Source organism: Kryptolebias marmoratus, linkage group LG14, assembly GCF_001649575.2.
Source record: "Kryptolebias marmoratus isolate JLee-2015 linkage group LG14, ASM164957v2, whole genome shotgun sequence".
NCBI lineage: Eukaryota > Metazoa > Chordata > Actinopteri > Cyprinodontiformes > Rivulidae > Kryptolebias > Kryptolebias marmoratus.
Window position 1 is genome coordinate 20209802 of NC_051443.1, and position 20686 is coordinate 20230487.

Genomic DNA, 20686 nt, shown 5'->3' on the forward strand with positions numbered 1-20686 from the left:
CTACATTATCCAAGGAAATGAACCATAATAGACACAATCGAATGTGCTTAAGCAATAAATTCAGCATTTTACATTTAAATAAAAATGTTGCCACTTTATAGATTAAAGTTAGGATCTAATACAAAATGATATGTAAAATTATAGATTGTAAACCTGGATGTTTTGGCAAGGGTTACTGACAAAGACCTGTGACCATCTATTACTGATTCAATTGTATAAGAATGCTGATAACTCTATTTAACAGGACCATAATGTCAACACAAACAGTCTTAATATCCACAAAGCTGTTTTTATTTTATGTAACAATGATGGTGAAAATCTACCATAAACAAGCATTTCTGTATTGTATGTTGACACCTGGAGATTATCTTGGGGGCTTTAATTAGTTTTAAGTGACCCATATTGGGGTCTCGAGCCTAATTTGGGAAACCATTACCTTAGACAATTTTCTGCTTTAGTGCTAGCTTGACAATACTTTTTAAAAAATAATTTATTCCATAAAGCCGATGTTTTGTTTTTATTTATTTATTTTGTGCAACTTGAATTGTAATTGCAACACATAGTGGTCCTAACTGACAAGGAGTAAGTTAAAAACTTTACAACTTTTAATATGTTTAGTTTTAGTTTTAGCAATATAAAAACTACCATGAAGTTGCATAACAGGGCGTTAAGGTTGCGTTGGCATGGCAACGATGTAGTTGTCACGGTAACGTTCTGTATGAGCAGAGCGCAGGTCAAACGAGGTGCTAAAAGTTATCCAGGACAGGCCTGTTGCCATCCGTTTACTAAAGAAAATTCTGTTTCAGCTAGCCATTAGTTGTTTTAGGACACCAATGTGGGTGAAAAACAGCGAGCTAAATAAACTAGCTGCGAGCTAATTCGTGCGGAACATAAACGGGTCGTCGTTAAAGCCAGGCGATGTCAGACAACAGTCTCCCGCCGGTGCAGCATTTACCCCACTGGACCAGAGTCGGGTGTCTCGGGAAACCGTGGCTTCCGCGACGTTTGCCGGCGAGCCAACCGCGACAGCGTCTGCCTGCCGTCCCGCTGACGGCCGGGGGAGGCGTGGGCCCCGCGGCGGCTGCAGAGAGGCCCTGTCTGGGCGGCGAGGACCCCCGCGTCGCGTCGCTGCAGAGGAATATCCAGTTTCTGCAGCAGCAGCACGAGGGCACCCTGGAGAAGCTGCACGCAGAGATCGACTATCTCAGGAGGGAGAATAAAGGTGGGGTGTCCAAGAGTCATTGTCACCGAATGAGTTAGCTCAGTCTTCATGAATACAAAAAAAGTTAGTAACCATTCTGGTCAACTCTGAAAGCAACATCATCCACCATGGCGCGCAATGTTGCAACATCTGGCTTGATCTGTTAGCAGCTGGAGCACGCGATGTGAATGACTGTCAGCTACTACCACACCCAAATTTAGCTCAATATCTGTAAAATTCACTGAGGCATAGCCATTTTGGTGTAGGCTGTGAGGAAGCGGATTGAAATATGACCAACGAGGCTATCATGTTTATCATCCATGAAAGCCCTAAAAAGGTGGGTTGTTTTGGCAGATTAATTGAAATAAATGTGGTTTTGACACCTTTATCAAGACCCATTTGAGTCCAATGTTTTACAGTCAATCTGATGAATATGCTCTCTGCTCTGTGTTGCAATTCCTCACTTTTTCTATCAACATAATAGTTTCAGCAGCATCCTATCACTCATACTCGTCTAATCCTATGACATAGAAAGGTATGCATTTTTTTTAACAAAGCAAACACTGAGCCTGCCAATATCTGCACCCCTTGTCGTCGTCCCCCACCCCCCAAAATAAATAAATAAATAAAATATTTTCTTAATGATGTGAAACTCATACCATTAGCTCAGAGGACAAGTGAGGGTTGTGTAGAAAAAAGCTGGAATCATTCTTAACTCTTTATTTCTCCAAGTTAGAAGGGGATGCATTTTTGTTCATGAGATATTTTGCTAACATTCAAACAGGGATGACGTCCACAGGTGACACGTGGGTTTTAAACAAAGTCGTCACGCAGTTTGCTGCTCAAAGTGTACGTTAAGGATGACGGATTAGCTTCGAAAGTGAAGTCAACCTAATGAATTCTTTCAGAAAGTTGTTTTTGGACAACGATGTGGGTTAGCTTGTCCACGCCGAAATATAATGCAGAGAGAAAAACGGCGAGCTGGGAGCTAATTAGTGCTGAATATAAGCAAAAAAAATAAAAGTATTGCCTCAACTTGGCCTTCGGCAGCAGGTGATAACTTAATTTAGGTTTGCTTCAAAGTAATGATCCAAATTTTTGGTGCACAGGCTACTTGTTTTAATCAATAAACAGAAACAGAAAAAAGCTATTATTCTTAGTGGACATTTGCAGGGTAATAGCATTCATTAGGATATGAGGCAGCTCCATCGACCTGATGTCAAACAACTCATCTAAAAACTGCACATCGTTAGTTTCCATTTGCAAAGGCTGGACTTTGTGACTCCCAGCTGGAACGAGTCGGAGCCAGAGACCTGCCCGGTGGCTGATGAGGTGCTGACAAAAAAAGGGGGATATTTAATCTAGGTGTAGTGGTGCTGTGGCAACCCACAGGGTTCTGACAGTTCCTCTGCAGGAGACGGGACAAAGATCGGGTGTCAGAGCAGGCCGGGGCGTCTCACCGAGTTCCCAGTCATCGCTGTTCGGGCTGTGGCTCCCTGTAATGACACTGATGTTCTCCTGTTCCGGCTGTTGCAGAACTGCAGTATAAAATGATCATGGAGTCTCCGGGCAAAAGAGGTAAGATGGAATCCTGAGTTTTTGCTGTTCCCGTCAACACCGATGAGGTTTACAGTTGACCTTCCTTGTAGGAGGGACACACAGCCTACGAGACGTAAGACCCCCCACTCAGGCCGGGGAAGCCCACTCAGCTCTCTACCTGGAGGAGCCCCTGCAGGACACACGACCCTTAAAGGACCAGGTTTTTAGGTAAGTTTTCCGTCCAATAGATTCATCCTTCAGCTATTTCCTGTCTCTGTCACGTCTTTACCTGCTCCATTTTATTACTGGTTTAGAGGAAAATACTATTTTTTACCCTCAATTCAAATAATTTATCAGTCTGTGTATCTGTTTGTTAAATTAAAGATATTTAAACTGCATGTTATCTTTATTTATTTTTTAACTCATTAACTAATGGGGACTAGTTCAGGAGAAGGCAGTACAGCTCTGGGATCAGCTCGGCGGGAGCATGGCACCAACATGACGGGGCACCTCATCACTTCCCTAAATCCTCTGCGTATCCACGGCAACCCGTCCCGTCCCCCACGGGCGCCCACCCTGCAGGAGTGCGAGGTCATCATCCGGCAGCTTTACAACGCAAACAGTTTGCAGTCTCAAGAGGTCAGCGCTCATCAGACTCCATGTCCCGTAAAATGAAGAACAGGATTTTTTTTTTTACTGTATCCGTTTCCTGCGTGCACCGATGAAGTTTGACCGTCTGTCGTGCAGATTGTTCGAGTGAAGGCACTGCTGAGAGAAATAGTTTTGAGCAAGAAAATCACCCCAGAAAACTACATTCTGACCAAATCATACCTCACTGACGGAGCTTGGTAAAGCGACACAACGATGCTGTTCATCAAATAACACACAACGACCCGCAGAAGTTGTGTCAGTTTCACCCTTTTTGTGCATTTCAGCAAATCAATAGAAGAGAAGAAGTTTCCCAAACTGAGCCTGCAGTCTTTTCCAGAGAACACGTACGTAAAATGTGCTTCTGCTTATTTGCTGCTGGTCTTACCTCCTTTGTGCACATCTTTATGTGCATTTAGAATAAATGTGTTTGCAGCACTAAAACTTTGTCTGATTGTAGTTCAGAGAAGGTTTAGCTCTTTGTCCCTGTTTTGTGTAGCTGTTCAACTGACTCCCACTTAAGAATTAAACAACCATCTTACTGTATTAATGAAATGTTTATGGTTAAAGTACAGGATTACAGTGCAGCAGCCTGCTAATACAGCCGGTCTTTTCTTTGCAGCTGATTTTAAGGGGAGTAAGAAACTTTTTAGAAGCTACTACTTTTTGCTTAAAAGGGCTAATTTAATTTATTAATGTTGATTCTATTATTTTTGCATTAAATGACATAAATAGAAGTTATATTATCATGACAGGAACAAAATGAGCTATAATAAAATATAACTTCGAAGGGGCCTGCCACTTATTTTGAGTCAAGATGACTCCTGTAGACACACATCCAAAGATCTTTTTGAGGGTTCAGTGACATATGGGATATTTTGCTAACAGACAAACACACACACACATAGACTCTTACTCAAACAAAAAAGATATTTAGCTATATATTGAGCTGCATTAAAGTTGATGGAAGAACACAAATCAATCTAGAGACACTTTTGGAGGTGGATACCAGTAGCTGCCTGCCATAGGAATGCATTGGAGTACTGTGCTGCACTGTGAAATGTTAGCGACATCAAATACGTTTTTGAAAAAAATGACATTTTTTTCCCCTTTAAGTGAACCTCACCATGTTGTCTCGTAGGTCAGGAACCGCCCAGTCGGGGGTTGTCCTCCCAGCCCTCAAGCAGAGTCTCAGCTCTAATGTCGTGGACAGACAGAGGAGGACCCGTGTGATGCAGAAAGATCGATTAAAAAGGACTTTGTGGTGACTGATTGAAACCAACACGCCGTCAGGCTTAGTCACCTGAAAATCCTCAGTATGTATGGTCTTTAACAATTGCTTTGTAATGTTTCCAAGATGAATAAATCTTTGAAGCAGCTGTTTATGGCCTGTCATAGTAAGAAAAGTTCAAGATGACCCAGTTCTGACCATAAATCAGCAGGTTTAGGACCTGCTCTAAATGGTGCCCAGTCACCAGTAATACATATTTTTTTCCCAGCTATGACATGTCAACATGTAAGCTGTTAAATAAGTCTGTGGCCCAATCCTGTTCTCCACCCTGAGCCCTAATCCCTGTACCGTCACACACGTTATTCACGTCACAGCTGTAGTGTTTGAGCATTGAGTTCAGGAGGGCTTCAAATGGAATTATTAAGGCTAAGCAGGGCCGATTGTTGTGACAAAACACAACTCTTTGAAACAATGCATCAGCATTTATAATAAGGTAAACTCCAGAATGACTGGCTGAGGTGTAGACTTTTATTTTGCATCAATCACTCTCTGGGGTAAATTAAAAAAATAAAAACAAATGTATACCTTTTAGCAACCTAAAAGTAAAAGAAAGTCAGAAACTAAACACCTAATTGTAACTGAATTATTTTGACATTTGACTAAAAATACGAACCGCTGTGACACCAACAGCCCAGCCAGTCTTCTGTATCAAAGCCTTTATAGATTTAAAGATTTAGGAGGGGGACAGCACTGAGAAAATCTACAGTATTTCAAAATACTTAGACAGTGAGTGGGAGGATTGGAATCGGGCCTGTAGGCAGTTTACTCATGAAGGACAGGTATAATAATTAAAGATACAGGAAGTGAAGATGTGTTGCCCCTCGAGAAGCTGTCTGTAAAAGAAAGAGGCAATTTTATTTGTTATCAAACAATGCATTTTAAAAAAATCCATGAAAAGGTGAAACTGACTATGATAAAAAAAACTATTTTGATGTGAAAATATGACTTGCTGTATTTAGTTGCAAATATATGAGAATATGCACTTTTAATTCTTTGGATCAAACTGCACGAGTCCGCCATGTCGCACAGAAACGCGTTTTCAGTCACCCAGAAGGAACACGCTCACATTTAGCCGCCTCTGTTTCTCAGCTGCATGGAGAAGAAATGAACGCCGCAGTATTCAACTTTTCTGATGAATGTCAATAAATCCGCTGCGCATTAAAACGGAAGTTTCCTATTTTCACTTCACTTTCTGCGAATGATTGTATTCTTCATGAAATCAGACCAGTTCACTGTTGTCTCTTTTAGAACAGGGCAGCATCTAAAGCAGGAGTGGGCAGTCCTGGTCCTCGAGGGCCATTATCCTGCATGCTTTACTTGTTTCGCTGCTCCGACATACCTGATTTGAATCAATGGGTGATTAACAGGCTTCTCGGAGCATGAAGAGGTGATTTAACCATTGAATCAGGTGTGCTGGAGCGAGGAAAGATGTAAAACATGCAGGACAGTGGCCCTCGAGGACCAGGATTGCCCACCCCTGATCTAAAGTGTTTGTTGGAGAGGAGGGAAAGAATCTTAAAGGGGAATGTAAATGATGATGCAGCACTTTTCATGTCAGGCAGGGCCATGCTTCGACTGAAGGTGTGTGTAATTTCATTATAAGATTTAAACAAATATAATACATTTCAACAAAACAATTTGTTGTTTCTTTTCCCATCTTTGGCTCAACATTCCAGCTACCACTGCCATCGCTGTTGTCTTCATGGTTCTCCGTTTATCTGTTTTCTTTATGAAGCCCTCTTCTTTGTTTCTTGACCACCACGATATCATCCAGGATCCTGATCGGTGGGTTGGACTGCTGCCTCTGAAGTGCTGGTTTGATTAGTTCCTTCTTGCTGTCTTTAAGTCCCAGCCGTTTTTAGCCACCGGACTTCCCAGCATCAGCCACTTCTTCAATCTGCCTGTGACACATGCCATGCATGGGCTTATTATGGTTCCTCCTCAGCCCTCCCTTACTCACGGGGTCTCCGACGTCTTAGACTTTCACTCGGCTCTTCACCACTCTTGGCCATTTTCTTCCTGGATGTTAGCTGTTTTATCCTCACTAGTTACATGAGTATACAGGCTGAGGGTGGTGGACTCGGTTGTCATTTGTCTGTGAAAGCCCGATGTATCTGTAGCTGTCCTGGACATCTGCTATGAGTCTCATGGTACTCATCTGGCTGAGGGAACTGTGCCGAACACTTCTGAAGCTCCTGGAACCCTTTGTAGCTTCGAGTTATTTAGGCTTTTTTTGTGTGTGTGGTAAATCTAGACTGTGGACTGATTATTTCTTTCTTTTTATCTCGAATGTTCTGTCGATCGGTGGCTGCTGCTTGGCGTCACTGGCGTCACTTCCACTTCCCTTCTGAGCCCTGCTCCTGTGTTTGAGCTTCGAGCCAGCTCACGTTGGCTGCTCTGATCAGGGGATCCTTCCTATTTTCAAATGGTCCAATAGCAGCTCCTCTGTTTGTTCTGCTAGATGTTCAAAGAAAAGAGTTTGTTTCTAAGGTGAGAATCATTTGCAGGGCCCGGTAAAGACTTTGCCTTGGATGCCATTTGAATGGTCACCAGTTCTTATTCCGGTAAATATCTGCAGCCATCTCTCAGATCCACGAGCTGCTGAGCATCAGTATATCCTGTTTACTTCTGTTCATCTTGTACCCACTTGCAAGACCATGAAAAACCCAAAACAGCCCTGTGTTAAATCTCCATTAATCCCAGGGATGAACATTTTTATGGACAGATTAAATCTGATGAGTTACATGGATAGCGTAAATAACTTCATCTTGTTCCACACCTATGGACATTTTCTGCATATACTACAAAAGGTACATCTATAGGGTTTATTTTTTTTATCTAGACCTATGTGGAAGTGTTTACAAGCACAGCTAGCTGAAATAGGAAGAATAAAATGGTTGCAGCCAACAAGATCGGCAATTTTAAATAAAGTTTGGCTAATGATCTGCCTTTGGGAGCTCAAAGGCAGCCGTGTAAACCTTTATCGTTGGCAGAGTAATGTGTGAAAGTCGACAAACACAAACGAGGCCTAGTTTCCTAACATAAATACTTTATCTATAATTACAAGACAAAGCAGGTTAAGAGCGACACACACAGCCTGGCAAGACAAACCATTCCCAGATGAGACCTGGCTTATGTCTCCTTTAGAGCTTTAGAGCCATCTGTTCGTAATCAAACAAGCTAAAGTGAGATCCAGTGGGATCTTCTTCATTTGCTTAAAATGTCACCGGGTCAGGGACTGTTTAAGCTGAGCACCTCATCAGAAAAAACTCAGTGTAACTCTGTGTGTTGTGCAGATGTTGAGCTGAAGGTTGGCGTGGTAGTAGCTGAGAGTCATCCCCAACACACAGTGCACTGACAGATTACATCGTTGTTTAACACCTTGGCACAAGACAGCAGGGAATTTGCCTCTAATAAAAAAGAAGCTACCTTTTTTTCCATTTTGAAATGATTAAAAAGATTATTAATGTGGTCTTTAGGTCATAGTTTTATCTTTGTGTTTTATTTTCATTTAGCTGAATAGGAAAAAAAAAGTATAGCAAAACCACATGGCACTCTAACCAGATCACGTCTAATAAAATAACTTTCCCCTCCAAAATGTTTGTGTCTATAAACACTGAAGCTAGTGTTTCTGTCAAAGCCAAATGTCTTTTTATTCTTCCACTAGATGGTGATGTTTCTGAAGAAACCCTTTAGTCAAATAGTTCGACACAGTGTCACATTCAGGTTAGTCAAAATTCACCTTGGTGTCACTTTTTCCTAAAATTCCAAAAACATTTGTTTTATTGTTTGTTTAGGATGGGACTTCTTGACTTGTGGTGATGGGGTTAAAAATAATTAGAAACTCTTCAAGAAAATACTTTTTTTTTTATCTCCCGTGGTTAAAATACACGATACAGGCAGGTGGTTTTACTAAAACACAGCAAAAGAATCGTGTTGTTTTTCTTCTTCACAGTTTGATGCATCGCCGCGTCTTTGTTGAAATGTGGGAACTGGCAGACTCGAGCACTCCGGAGCGGCTGCAGAGCCATTAACATTCAGACGGCGTTGCTGTGACGGGAGCCGCTCTGTGCCAGCTGTGGCCTCGTGAGGCACGGCCGCTGCGACCACAAGCACAGAAATACCCCCTCAGTTTTCATAACTGAGCAGAAGTAGCTCTGCTGCGTTGAATAACTCGTTTTGGGCCGATATTTTTCCTCTAATGCTGTGCTTCATGGAGGCGCTGCCCCCTGCGTTTGAGTCCACGTCCCCCCCCCCCTTCTGTCGCTCCTTTCAGCTTATTGTAATTAAGATGGAACTCTGAATCGCTTGTGTCGCACACTTCTGTGCCAGAAAATTCACATAACGAGATTAAATGGAAAGGGAAGTTGAAGAACAGCAGGAAATGAAAATAGGGAATTGTGTAAAACGCTTTGCTGGCGGCATGAAGTACTGTAGTTCACAGAGAAAATATACTGTACTACTGAACCGAAGCCAGTCGGTGACTCGGCTCTTTACAAAAGCTGCTTTAGACACGCAGCGAAGCATGAAGCTGCTAGTTCTGTCTTAATTTCAGGAGATTAGAACATGTTTTTGTGAAACGAGACAACCTTTATTCTTCTTGGACACACCAGAGACCTTTTCACATATGACTTATTGGTTAAAATTATATAAGCTAATATTTAAATTACTATATTTGCAGTCATATGTATAAATTTATTACTAAAACTATGTAGCGATAGTGAAAAAGTGTAAATTTGCATTCTGTTTGCGTCTGATCTGAAGTAGTATTCATTGCAATGTCACAAAGACATGCAAAAAATAAAATAAAAATCTGTACTTTTTTCCCTCTCATATCTCTGGTAAAATGTCCTAAAAGTGTTTGAGTAAAATTTGTGAATGGCGGCCAGCTACCATGTGTGTTTGTTTACATACAGAAACAGCTGAAGTGATCAAAACTAGGTCAACCATTGTACCATCCACAGAAGAGCCACTGGCGATCACAAAGTCTGACAGCTCTGATGCATTTCTGCATCAAATTGTTGAGTGAAATATGCAAATGAAAGCTTTGTTTACACTGAGTGCATACCTGCATTTCGATCTATCCGGAAAACCGCTGTCATTCAACCTGCACCATATCGTTTAGGATAACCTGTTTTATGTTTAATATCTTAGTTTGCGATGAATATCTAACGTTTTGCAAAACTGCCGGATTCTTACCACGTTTTTGGCTCATTTTAGGCTTATTTGACTTGTTTTTGCACCTAATAAACAATGTTTTTCGGAACTAAAACAGCCGTAAAAAAATAAATAAATAAAACAGTGCCTTCTCGCGGATTCACACATCACTCAACGCATCGTCACTTTTCGGTGTTTTCTGCCCGTTTAATGGAAACACACTGAGTGACACCCAGCTCTTGACGTGGGGGTGGGGACCATTCCGTGTCTACGTCACCGGGCCCCTTTTTTCCCCCCTCCCCTCCCCTCCCCGCCTGACGTCGGTGACGTACGGGTAGAAAGCGGGACCTGCCCTCCCGTCGCCATTTTTTTTATTCTGCTCCGAACGCTCGCGCTTCTGGTGGCTCCGAGTGAGAGAGAAGAGGACTCGTTCAAAAATTCGGGGAGGTTGGGAAAAAAAAAAGTGCGCGCCGACCCGGGAGGCCTCGCGAGCCGGTTGGAAATGCACGCGGGAGCTCCACAGCCGTGAGTCCAGACCTCCCTTCCTCCTACCCACCCGCACCTCCTCCTGAGATGCACGCGCAGCAGGCTAACCGCTGCCTCGAAACAGTTTCTTGTGTGAAGACGTGTTGCGGGGCCGCCATTTTTTCTTGCTGTGTTGCCTCTAAAGTCTGCTGCGAGTCGAGGGAAGGCACCGAAAACCCTTTTCTGTGACGTGCGTCACGCCGCAAGGAGACGAATAAAAAGCGGATTTTAAAGTATTTATTTGGCTAACTGCGTGCGGCTGCTGCCGACCGTTCGCTGACAACATGGGGATTTATCGGATGAAAAACTGAGCTGAGGCCACCGGTTTTTTTTGTTCCGTTCTCACAACTGACACTGACTGAAGGGGATAAATTATCTGAAGAAAAGATCGGCGTTTTCTCGGAAGGCGGAACGAAAAGGAGGAAGCTTCATTGATCATTTGCTGCTTTTGGCCTCCGTTTTTGGTTTGTGTTTTGTAAGTTCTCTCCATTTTGGCCCCCCGCAACAATTTTCTTTTCTTTTTTTTTTGTTTTACTTTTCCCTCAGACCTGCTGAAGCTACAGAAATGCTCCAAAGTTGGATCAAGTCAGTCGCAGCCTCCGCCTGAAAGGAGTTGTTTGTTATTATTTGAATCGAGTTTGTGTAGAAATTACTCGAAGGGGGGTAGGAAAAAAAGCAGTGACAGGGCGACTGCATGCCCTACCCTGCATCTTCTAGACACAAGCCGACTGGAACCACGACTTGACTCTTTTTTTTTTTTTGAACTTGTTAACTTATTGTTTCCGGACAGAGATGTCAACCGCTCGCTTCGACTCCTCGGATCGGTCCGCCTGGTATTTCGGACCCGTGTCCCGGCACGAGGCGCAGAACCGGCTGCAGGGACAGAGGCACGGCATGTTCCTCGTCCGGGACTCGTCCACCTGCCCCGGCGACTACGTGCTGTCGGTGTCCGAGAACTCCAAGGTGTCTCACTATATCATCAACTCGCTGCCCAGCAAGAGGTTCAAGATCGGCGACCAGGAGTTCGAGCACCTCCCGGCTCTCCTGGAGTTCTACAAAATCCACTACCTGGACACGACCACGCTAATAGAGCCAGCTCCCAGGTGAGTCAGCTATGAACCACGCCGCTGTTCTGCTTTAGGAGTTGGGTCATAAAGCACCCTGTTTGCCCAATTTGCATTTGGCAACACCCAGTTTGCTATTTTAAGGCAGGGAGGTGGACTGCAGCACCATAAACACATGGCAAGGTGCTGATTTGAGATCAGCGCCCCAAATGCACCTTCCTGTCTCTTGTTTGTCTCATTTTTGACTTTTATGTGTGTGTCAACGATAGGGGTGTGACTTCTCGCGAGACGAGATGCAATGCTCACAAGACGAGATTTTAACAATATTTTTAAAGGGGGAGAAACTTGCCACAGACACAACTGAGTGGCATCTTTCCTTCCTGATTTCTAATGAGGGCTTTTTTAGACCTTTTAGAAGGATGTTAAACTCCTTCACACAGGATGGCAACACAATTTATTTCTTTTCTTGAAGAAATAAGCAAATATACCATGTTCAAGAAAATATAACTTTTAACAATATATTCTGATTTGTTTTTAAATTAAGACCTTTATTCATTTCTTAGGTCTCCCTTTCTATTCACATTTTTTTAACTGGTTTCCAAAAGCTATAAAAGCAGCTATAGAACCCTCAATGAAAATTGAAACAGCTGCTAACACAGATGATTAAACGGCTTACAATTTATTTATTTACCTCAAACTTCAACTCTCTGCCTCTCAGCTCAAATTAACAAGAGGTTTAAAACTTTTTCTCAGCTTCAAAGTCGACAAGTGACCATGTGAACTTGGCATTAAGTCTGTTTTTCAATAAAAGCGCGACAGAGGCTTTTCTTCTCAGCACGTAGCTGCAGTAATAACTTAAAGTCGTGAGCCTTTTGTCTTTGTTTTTGTTCACAAGACAATTTTCACTTAAGCAAGAAATCTCGATGTTTTAGTCTGGCAGTATCTCGTGCTACCCCTAGTCTGACATTAACTTTTACTGAACGCCATTAGCAGATTATATCTGTAATGCTTGACTGAAGAATGCATTTTGTTTAGAGTCATTGTCTACTTTCATTGTAACCAGATTGTGCCCTTTGTGTTATTGTTGTGATCGTTCAAAGGTACCCGAGCACCATCAACAGTCCCATCCAGCCCCTGATTGGCCAAGAGGAGAACCAGGAGTACGTGCGGACACTATACGACTTCACTGGCAGCGACGCAGAGGACCTCCCGTTCAGAAAGGGCGAGGTCCTAATCATCCTGGAGAAGCCTGAGGAACAGTGGTGGAGTGCCAAAAATAGAGACGGACGTGTTGGGATGATCCCCGTCCCCTACGTGGAGAAATTGGTACGACCTCCGCCCCATCCCGGCCAGCCCACGCATGGATCTCGCAACTCCAACAGCTACGGGATACCCGAGCCCTCCCACACCCTCAGTAACGCCTACGCCCAGCCCCAGACGTCTCCTCCGCTGCCCCCTGGCACACCTGGAGCAGTTATCAACCCTCTCCCCTCGACGCAGAATGGCCCCGTCATGGCAAAGGCCATCCAGAAACGAGTGCCTTGTGCCTATGACAAAACAGCTCTCGCTCTAGAGGTAACTTATAGTTTTTGGATTACAGTAATGCAAAATGTTTTGAGTTCCTTCGAAATGTCTTGCTTCCAAGAAACCACATTTTCATCTAATATAATGTGTATTCTAAGGAGTTTCTCGTTTCTTATTCTCAGTTCAGTCTTTATAGCTGATATTACTTTAGAATAACGTGTACTCCAGCATTTTAAAAAGCCACATAACTTAAAAAGACAAACCTGTATCTGCACATTACTACTTTGTCCAAAACCAATTAAAAATCAGATTTTTAGTTACTTTATTACAGCAACCTGTTGCAAAATATAATTTGTGCTAATATATATATCTCACACACATCTAATAATACCAGTTTGATTGGTCCAAAAAAAAAATTTTAATGCCTAAGAACCATTCGCTGATTGCTTGCATAATTATATTTGGGATTTTCAAATCACAACACAGGAAAATAATATTCATTTTAAATTTAAATAGGAGCAAATTTCTTGTATTTGTACATCCTGACTTTCTTCAGCCTCCTAAAGAACATGCGACAGAGATATTGTTTTACAGTTTGGAAATGCAAACCCAATCCTGTCTCTTTGTAATGTGCGTGGAAGTTAGCTGGAAGAGAGAAAAGCGGAGCTCTGTAAGGGAACAGAGTTAAAACGACTTGAACATGCAAAACAGTCCACTTTTGCATGCTCAATGTGTGAAGTTTCTCTTGTTGACTCTGCAACACCTTTTCAGTGCTATTTTTACACTCGCCTTGACGTCACATCGAGAGAGCTATAACAGCAGCGGTGGCTAAAAGTGTGAATAATATATTTTAAAATAAGGACAAATCAGACTGTTTCCAAACGTTTGTTATATTTAGCCAGGTGATGTCAGATTAGTGGTTGCACATTTGTTCTGTTTATTTTTATTTTGCTTCTCATTAAACCAGGGACAGCATACTGCAGCAGGGGTCATGTTTGTAGCGTGTTCAGTTTCTTTTTGCAAGATGACTAACAAAAAGGTGATGGCAGGCACTCTGTGGTGAGACTGACCACAGCATCCTGACTGTAGCTCCACTGAGTGATTTGATTGAGTACCTCTGCTTGTTTTCCTCTCACATGTGCTTGCTGCCGCTGACGCTAAACTGACCACAGCTCGCACAGCCCTTTTTCGACTTTCACGTTATTACAGACGTTCTCTCTGCTCAAATGGCGTGTTGAAACGCGCCACGTTTTACGTTTTACTCAGAATGTACTCGACGGACACGACGAGGCTTTGGCTCACTGAGCAGGCAGAGCTGTGGTGGTTTTTTTCCCCCAGGGGAGAGAGAAAAATGGAAGTTATTTTAAAGCTGGCTTTGTTGCCGTTTAGTGATATCAGGGTTTGCAGGGGGATTGTTGGAATGGACACGGAGAGGCACTTGATCTCAGCAGTCCTGAATAGAAATGAGGATGTTGTGACCACGCTGAATAAAACCAGGTCAGTGAGCTTTGAGCTAAAGGTTGGCTCTCCTTAAAAAGAAGAATGCTGTCCTTCTGTTTTACGTCTTTTTGTTCACATTTTAAGTATGACTCTTATCAGAGAAATGTCCCATGTTGTACTTGCACAGGTGTTGTGATGCAAATCAGATAAGCAAACAAGAAACATTAGCTGGTTACAGATTTAAATACAGCAGCTTCCTTTTAAGAAATGTTTTAATTGTTCATAACGATTGAGAAACTAGAGAGGAAGGACAGAAAACGGTCTATTCAGAAAACATGCAAATGATCATTGTGTGAATGAGAAGTAAAACCGAGGTGTTAGTTTGTCTCCCATTTGCTACTTTGTGTAAATATTATATAGTAAAGGACACAGAGTTCCAGGAGCAAACCGGACTGCCGAGAAGTGAAAGTAGCTCTTTGCTGGGTGAGCATTAACAGTATCAGACAGTTCGAACCTTTTAAACAAAACCGAGCAAATATCCCTCTTGTTGTTCCTGAAGAGACGAGAACTACTTGTTAACTTGGGAGCACAATGCGTCATTTTCAGCGACATTTTTCACATTTTTTTTTAAACAAAATGGCTAACACGTGGCCTTTGTTTGCCCATTTTTGATAATATTTTGATTTGCTGCATTCTGCCATGAGCTTATTACGATTTATGTTCTCTATAAATGCAACTTGTATTTACCAGGGTGTGTCTTCTGGTTTAGTCCTGCATCAAACTGGGCGTATGGTTTAGATTAGGTTCTTAGGGTTTATGCTGTTTTGCCCTCAGTCGTGTTCAGTGGACACAAATAAGTAACCGTGCGTTCAATTGCGTGTGTTGGGATATTTTTGGTAACATCTTCAGGAGTCCTGCTTCTGATCTGCACAGCTGCTAAAAGATGAGTCATTGAGAAGCATTTTTTTCCTCTTTACATTTATTTAAAAAGATAAGATAATAATGTCATAGGAGTTTTGCATTTGTTGGCATCATAGTCAGACACAGTCATGTCAAAGCTGGCGTAACTGTGCCATTTTCTGCCACCATGTTCTTCTTTCTTTAGCTTTCTGTTTCCACATTTGTGTGGGGAAACAAAGTGTCCTAGCTAGTAGTTTACACATCTATAATGGCTGCATTTGACAAGTATTTGAAAGTAGGTGACAATGTACACAGGTTACTGTGGCTTTACCAAACTGTACTTTTTAATTTATTTTTTTAGTAGCCACATTTCCCCAAAAAGCACCGGGTGTTTTTCCCCTTGAGATTTTGGTCAAGGAACGTAAACATCAGACCTTTAATTTTATGTCTCCTATGAGGTCTAAGGTAGATTGTGGATTAATGTCTGTAACTAAAGTACACAGACAAGGCAGTGGAAAGGGGAAGTGAGAAAGCTTGTTTCAAAGTATGCCACAATTTAAAAAATAACATTGTTTGTCTGAATGTTTGTTCTGTACAGATTATTTAAAGACAGACGATGCAGGAATCCTTCAAGTTCTGAAGTGCATTGCTCCCCGTTTTTACAAACAATCAGCAAATTACTCAAACTCTTGTATTCTCGTAGGTTTAAATCTAATCTTGCATTTCTCATCTTTACTGTTGTCTTCATATGAACTTGGCTTTCTGAGCTTATTTCTCAAGCTAGCTCCACGAGCTTGAGAAATGATGCGCTTTCTTAGGTTTCTGGTTCCTGTGGTAGAAATGGTAGTCAGTAGAAGGACCACTTAGATGTTCCTGAGAGAAGTATCTGCAGTTATTTCCTGTAGTATCTGCAGGAAGTTGGAACAGTAATCAGCTTTCAATACTATAAGTTTGACTGTTTGATGATTTACCTTTTTGTTTTTTACTAAACTCAGTCTCTGCTCTTATATTTAGGTAACATCCCTCTGCTGATTGATTGTGCAGCCACTACTCGTGTCTTTATTACGTTCAGGATTTTGACCCGTCTAATTTCACTAAACCTTTTTCCCGGAAGTACCTTAAATGTGCTACGCTGCAAGTTACAGGAAGATGGATCTAAATGGTGTCTAAATTAACCTGTAAAATGCAAATGAAGGACACCTTTCCTGCGTTCTGTAGTTGGTTTGTTTGGAGAAAATGAACCTGCAGGAAACACCATAAACCTGCTGTGTTTTTAATGTTTGTCTGAAACTGACTTTATTCTGAAAGCGCGTACCTCCTTCCGTCCCATCACGTCTCTCCTTTGGCTCAGAATGTGTCAATGCTTCAAGCACGAACCCTTTTGGGTTTCTGTCAGGATTATTTTGGGGTCTCTGGAGTTTAAGAAGCAGAAACTGAGTCATAATTTATTCATCTCAGTCCCAGATGGCACCCGACAAGTACATTTGAGTTACTGCCTCCATATTCTGTGCTCTGAATGTTAATGTTTTTGCTCGCCGCCATTAAAAGTGGGTTTTAATGTGCGTCTGTGCGTGTTTGTCTATTAGCAAAAAAAATCTTATGAACCACAGAATGGATTTTAATGAAATTCTCAGGAAGTAATTATTAAATGTGAATTTATTAACTTCTGGAGTTAGTGTGATTCACTGAGCTGAAATTTCCGAGATCTTTATGTGAAATTCTGGCCTGCAAGGCAGTGGGCGATATGCATTCTAGAGGTCAGCTGATGTTTTTAAGTTCTTCGATTGGCCGATGATGATCATTAGATATCATGACAGCAGATACTCAGCACAGATTTTCCTTTCCCAACATTCTGTGTTATATTGAAATGTAACAAAAATATAACTTGAATAAATATGGATTCAAGAACACTTAAAGCTTTTACCAGCCACTTAAAATGTATACAGTATATTAAAGAGCATCCTTGTAATAAACACCTAAACTGTGTGCTACAGTGAGCTGGTTATTTGCTGCTGCATCATCTAAACCTTTTTTTTGTTTGTTTTTTTTGTAAATCTCAGCTGATTAATCGATCTATGAAGAATGCTAGTTTCTAATGTTTTACTTTAATCATTTGTCGATAAGCGTGTAAGTGATCTACTTTCCAGTCATCACACAGAATGTCTAAATTGGGATGTTTTTGGAGTTTTAATGCTGCACATAGGTTTCCTTATTTCTTTTTTAATCATGAACACGGCGGTCGAGCCTTTGTTTCTCATCTTCCTAAAGAACACAAGCTTTGAAGACTCTGGGGTCTCTGAGAGACACTTCTGTCCTTCATCTGTTTAAACCACAGCCTAATGTGTGACCTAACAAGTGTTATGTTGCATAATTGTAACTAGAGACCGATCAGAGTTTTTAAAACTCAGGTTTTCTTTGAAATAATTAATTTTCAGTTTTTGTGACATAAACTAAATGTGTGCATGTCTGCGTCCCTCAGGTCGGCGACATTGTTAAAGTGACGCGGATGAACATCAGCGGTCAGTGGGAGGGGGAGGTGAACGGACGAAGGGGGCTCTTCCCTTTCACCCACGTCAAAATCATAGACCCCCAGAATCCCGACGAGAGTGACTGACCCAGAAACCCAGCTGGACCCTCTCACCGGTATTGATGTATACCTGAGTCTGCTGGCTGTGTCCACCTCTCCCCGCCAGTGTCGCAGTTATGCGCTTGCCTGCTTGGAGGCGGGGGTTCTAACCACGAGAGCGACCCCCACCCTCCTCTGTTGTTGTTGCCAGCCGTTGCAAGGCTTTCTGACTGTTTACAGCTGTTGGACATCGAGTCTAAACTAAAACATGACCCAGTTTCCCATAGCTCCCTGGTTTGTTTTTTGTTTAGTTTTTTCTCATTTAGTTGTAGACTGAATATTTTATTTTGAAATCCAGATCATCACTGGGCGTCAGTGTGAGTGTGTTTTTATGTCAAAGTGCATGTCATGCGTGTTCACAACTGCTATCTACCACATTTCATCCCGTCTGTTTTCTTCCTGGATGTTCGTCGTGTCGGACGTTTTTTGTTTTTTAAATTTTTGGAAAGTGTATGTGTTTTGTTGACGTGAGGATGTTTGTACGTGCAGTAAACACAGGGGGGAGCGACATCTCCGTGGACTTTAAAGAGCACTGAGGCAACAAGGAGCTGACCAGCCAGTAAAATGACTTCTTCTTTTCTTTGTTTTGATCGATCAAATCACTGTTTTACCTTTTACCATCAGCACGCACACACATCCAACTTCTGGCCATAAGTTGAGATTGACTTCTCTGTTTTTCTTGTTTTAAGGCTGTCTGTAGAAGCAGAAGGATTATTGGGTATGTGGGGCATCTAAGCTGAGTCATGTCACTTGTTCTCCACCTCTATTTATCTTTTGTTCAATAATACATGACAGGACCATTTGTTGATTTATTGTTTATTCCCTGTTTGTGCCAGCTGATGTAAAGCATTTTTTCCTTCATTCTGAGACATTTCTGCTCTGAAGGGTAACTTTTATTTTATTTTATTTTTTAAATCTAAGAAGACAGTCTAGCAGACTTTTAGTGCTGCCAGAACAGAGCCCTAAAAGAAATCTCTCAACATTTCTCATAGGAGTGCCACGCTTTTATCTGGTTTGCAAATGTCAGCAAGTACCATGGGCCGTACTTCCCAAACTAAAAAATGACATTTTTAGGTGTTTGGACCGAAATAAAAGACTTTGCTTTTCAGGAAAAGGTCAGGACAGGAGAAATACTTCAGCAAGCCAATGAAATCCCATAAATGCCTTCAGAATAATGTAGAATAAATTTCTTCTTTGAGTGCACGAGGTCCCGCCTGACTCTGGTTTTTAAATGAGTTTAAAACGTTTTTATTATTTGGGAGTGGAAACAGAATCTAGCAGAGCAGAAGGGAGGATGTTTTTGTCCGTGTATCTGTGCTCAAACGGGTTCTGCGGACGTGTAGGACCTCTTAATGTCGAACAGTTGTGCAAACGGTGCCGATCTCTGCTGTCAGACTGATCAGAACTCTCCTCGTGTCGTCTTGGTGCTCACTGTTCCCGTCGTTCCTTCCACCCTGCATCCTCTTCGTTCGTTTTTAGTCAGTTTCGGTTTTTAAATCAAGCATTTTGAAAACGAGTGAAGTGTTTTTATTTTGTAAAAGGGAAAAAGAAATGCCTGCTGGTTGCCCGTGTGCATGACCTCTTGGCCGGGGGAGATGGTCTTCCTGGTCAAATGCTGCTTATTGTCATTAATCTCGTTCAATAAAAGGTTTTCAGATTTTAATCCTCGCTGGATTGTGCAAACGGCTCAGAATAGGTTTAACTCGTTAAAGTGATTAAAATCTAATCAAGCAATACGCCGTGAATATTTCCTTACTCCAGGTCAACTCACATTTCTCTTGCTTCCGAGTTGTTTTGATTTTTGTTATCGCATTAACAGTATTACTGTGTTCTCCTCTCATATTTCTAGGAAAGCCTGACCTTTACTTAAAAACTGAAAATTGTGCCTTTTTTATTTTCTTATGCCATATACATGTGTTAATATTTCCCATGGTTAACACCTGTGCTGGTATTGACCCCTTTTATGTACAGAACAAGTAAAATAAACAAATGTCTACTTCTTTAAGCCGTTTCTTCTGCTGTCTTTGGGGCGCCCTACTTGCCTGCTGCGCCGCACAGATGGTGTGGGGTGTGGACGCGTTCGTTAAGCTTTCTGGAGCACGGGACGGCCGCTCCTGCTCTCATTTTTTTTTCCACACTTCCACTTTTGATTCTGCCTGCGCCCAGGAGGAAGGAACCAATTAATGAGTTTTAATGAAGTGCTAAGAAAAGAACCGTCAACTGACCCAGAGATGTGGAACGGGGGGGACTTTTCAAGGGCAGTGTCGCTGATGTTCTGTGTTTGTTAGAGCAGAGGTGCAAAACATTTAAAGGGGTGCTTTGGATCTTTGACGTGAGGTTCTGTAAAAATGGTTTGAACTAAGATCTGTTAGAATGACCTCCTGTTTGGGGGAAACGGTTTAATTTTCACCGAAAGGATGAGCAGTTCTTAATTTGGGGGAACTATTTCCCCAGATTGAGGCCATTCAAACAGCTAAGATTAATTTTTCATAACTTTTCCACTCCATAAGGAATAAACTATTCTTTAATACATCCGTTTGCTGTTAGTAGCTCACCGAAGTGCTTAAAGTTCAGGGATTTTTTTACGTGCAGTTCTTCCAGTTAATGTTTTTTTTAAAACTGGCCCAAACAGCTTGTTTATCTACCATCCAAGCTGGCTGACAGGCAGCGCTGGTAATGGACTTTATCGACCACAACACACACACACACACACACACACACAGCCTGTGCCCTCAGGAAAGGTCAGACTCAGCCACGTTTGATTCATTAGT

General features: G+C 42.0%; 2 protein-coding genes across 3 annotated transcripts; both read left to right on the forward strand.

Annotated features, from left to right (window-relative positions):
- Positions 1–668: 668 nt before the first annotated feature.
- On the forward strand, positions 669–8496 carry si:ch211-222n4.2 (uncharacterized protein LOC101885505 homolog). 2 transcript variants are annotated; one of them, XM_025004755.2, is made up of 8 exons: positions 669–1222; positions 2738–2779; positions 2851–2968; positions 3184–3379; positions 3488–3588; positions 3676–3735; positions 4530–4704; positions 8347–8496. In XM_025004755.2, exons 1-7 carry the CDS (start codon positions 919–921, stop codon positions 4654–4656), a joined length of 948 nt encoding a protein of 315 aa, XP_024860523.1. In that variant the 5' UTR covers positions 669–918; the 3' UTR covers positions 4657–4704; positions 8347–8496. The 2 variants fall into 2 exon arrangements, with proteins under 2 accessions (XP_024860523.1, XP_037835472.1); XM_037979544.1 differs by lacking the exon at positions 8347–8496 and having other exon boundaries at positions 4530–4767.
- Positions 8497–10206: 1710 nt separating this feature from the next.
- Positions 10207–19920, forward strand: crkl (v-crk avian sarcoma virus CT10 oncogene homolog-like). The gene is made up of 3 exons (XM_017410744.3): positions 10207–11464; positions 12526–13000; positions 17769–19920. The coding sequence occupies exons 1-3, from the start codon at positions 11154–11156 to the stop codon at positions 17901–17903; spliced, it is 921 nt and encodes a 306-aa protein (XP_017266233.1). The 5' UTR covers positions 10207–11153; the 3' UTR covers positions 17904–19920.
- Positions 19921–20686: the final 766 nt, after the last annotated feature.

Excerpts from the sequence above, each read along its gene's own strand:
- si:ch211-222n4.2 (XM_025004755.2), top strand. The coding sequence starts at position 919 with ATGTCAGACAACAGTCTCCCGCCGGTGCAGCATTTACCCCACTGGACC. Across the intron at positions 2,969-3,183 it reads TTAAAGGACCAGGTTTTTAG|TTCAGGAGAAGGCAGTACAG; the intron begins GTAAGTTTTCCG and ends AATGGGGACTAG. Across the intron at positions 3,589-3,675 it reads TACCTCACTGACGGAGCTTG|CAAATCAATAGAAGAGAAGA; the intron begins GTAAAGCGACAC and ends TGTGCATTTCAG.
- crkl (XM_017410744.3), top strand. The coding sequence starts at position 11,154 with ATGTCAACCGCTCGCTTCGACTCCTCGGATCGGTCCGCCTGGTATTTC. Across the intron at positions 11,465-12,525 it reads CTAATAGAGCCAGCTCCCAG|GTACCCGAGCACCATCAACA; the intron begins GTGAGTCAGCTA and ends GATCGTTCAAAG. Across the intron at positions 13,001-17,768 it reads AAACAGCTCTCGCTCTAGAG|GTCGGCGACATTGTTAAAGT; the intron begins GTAACTTATAGT and ends TGCGTCCCTCAG.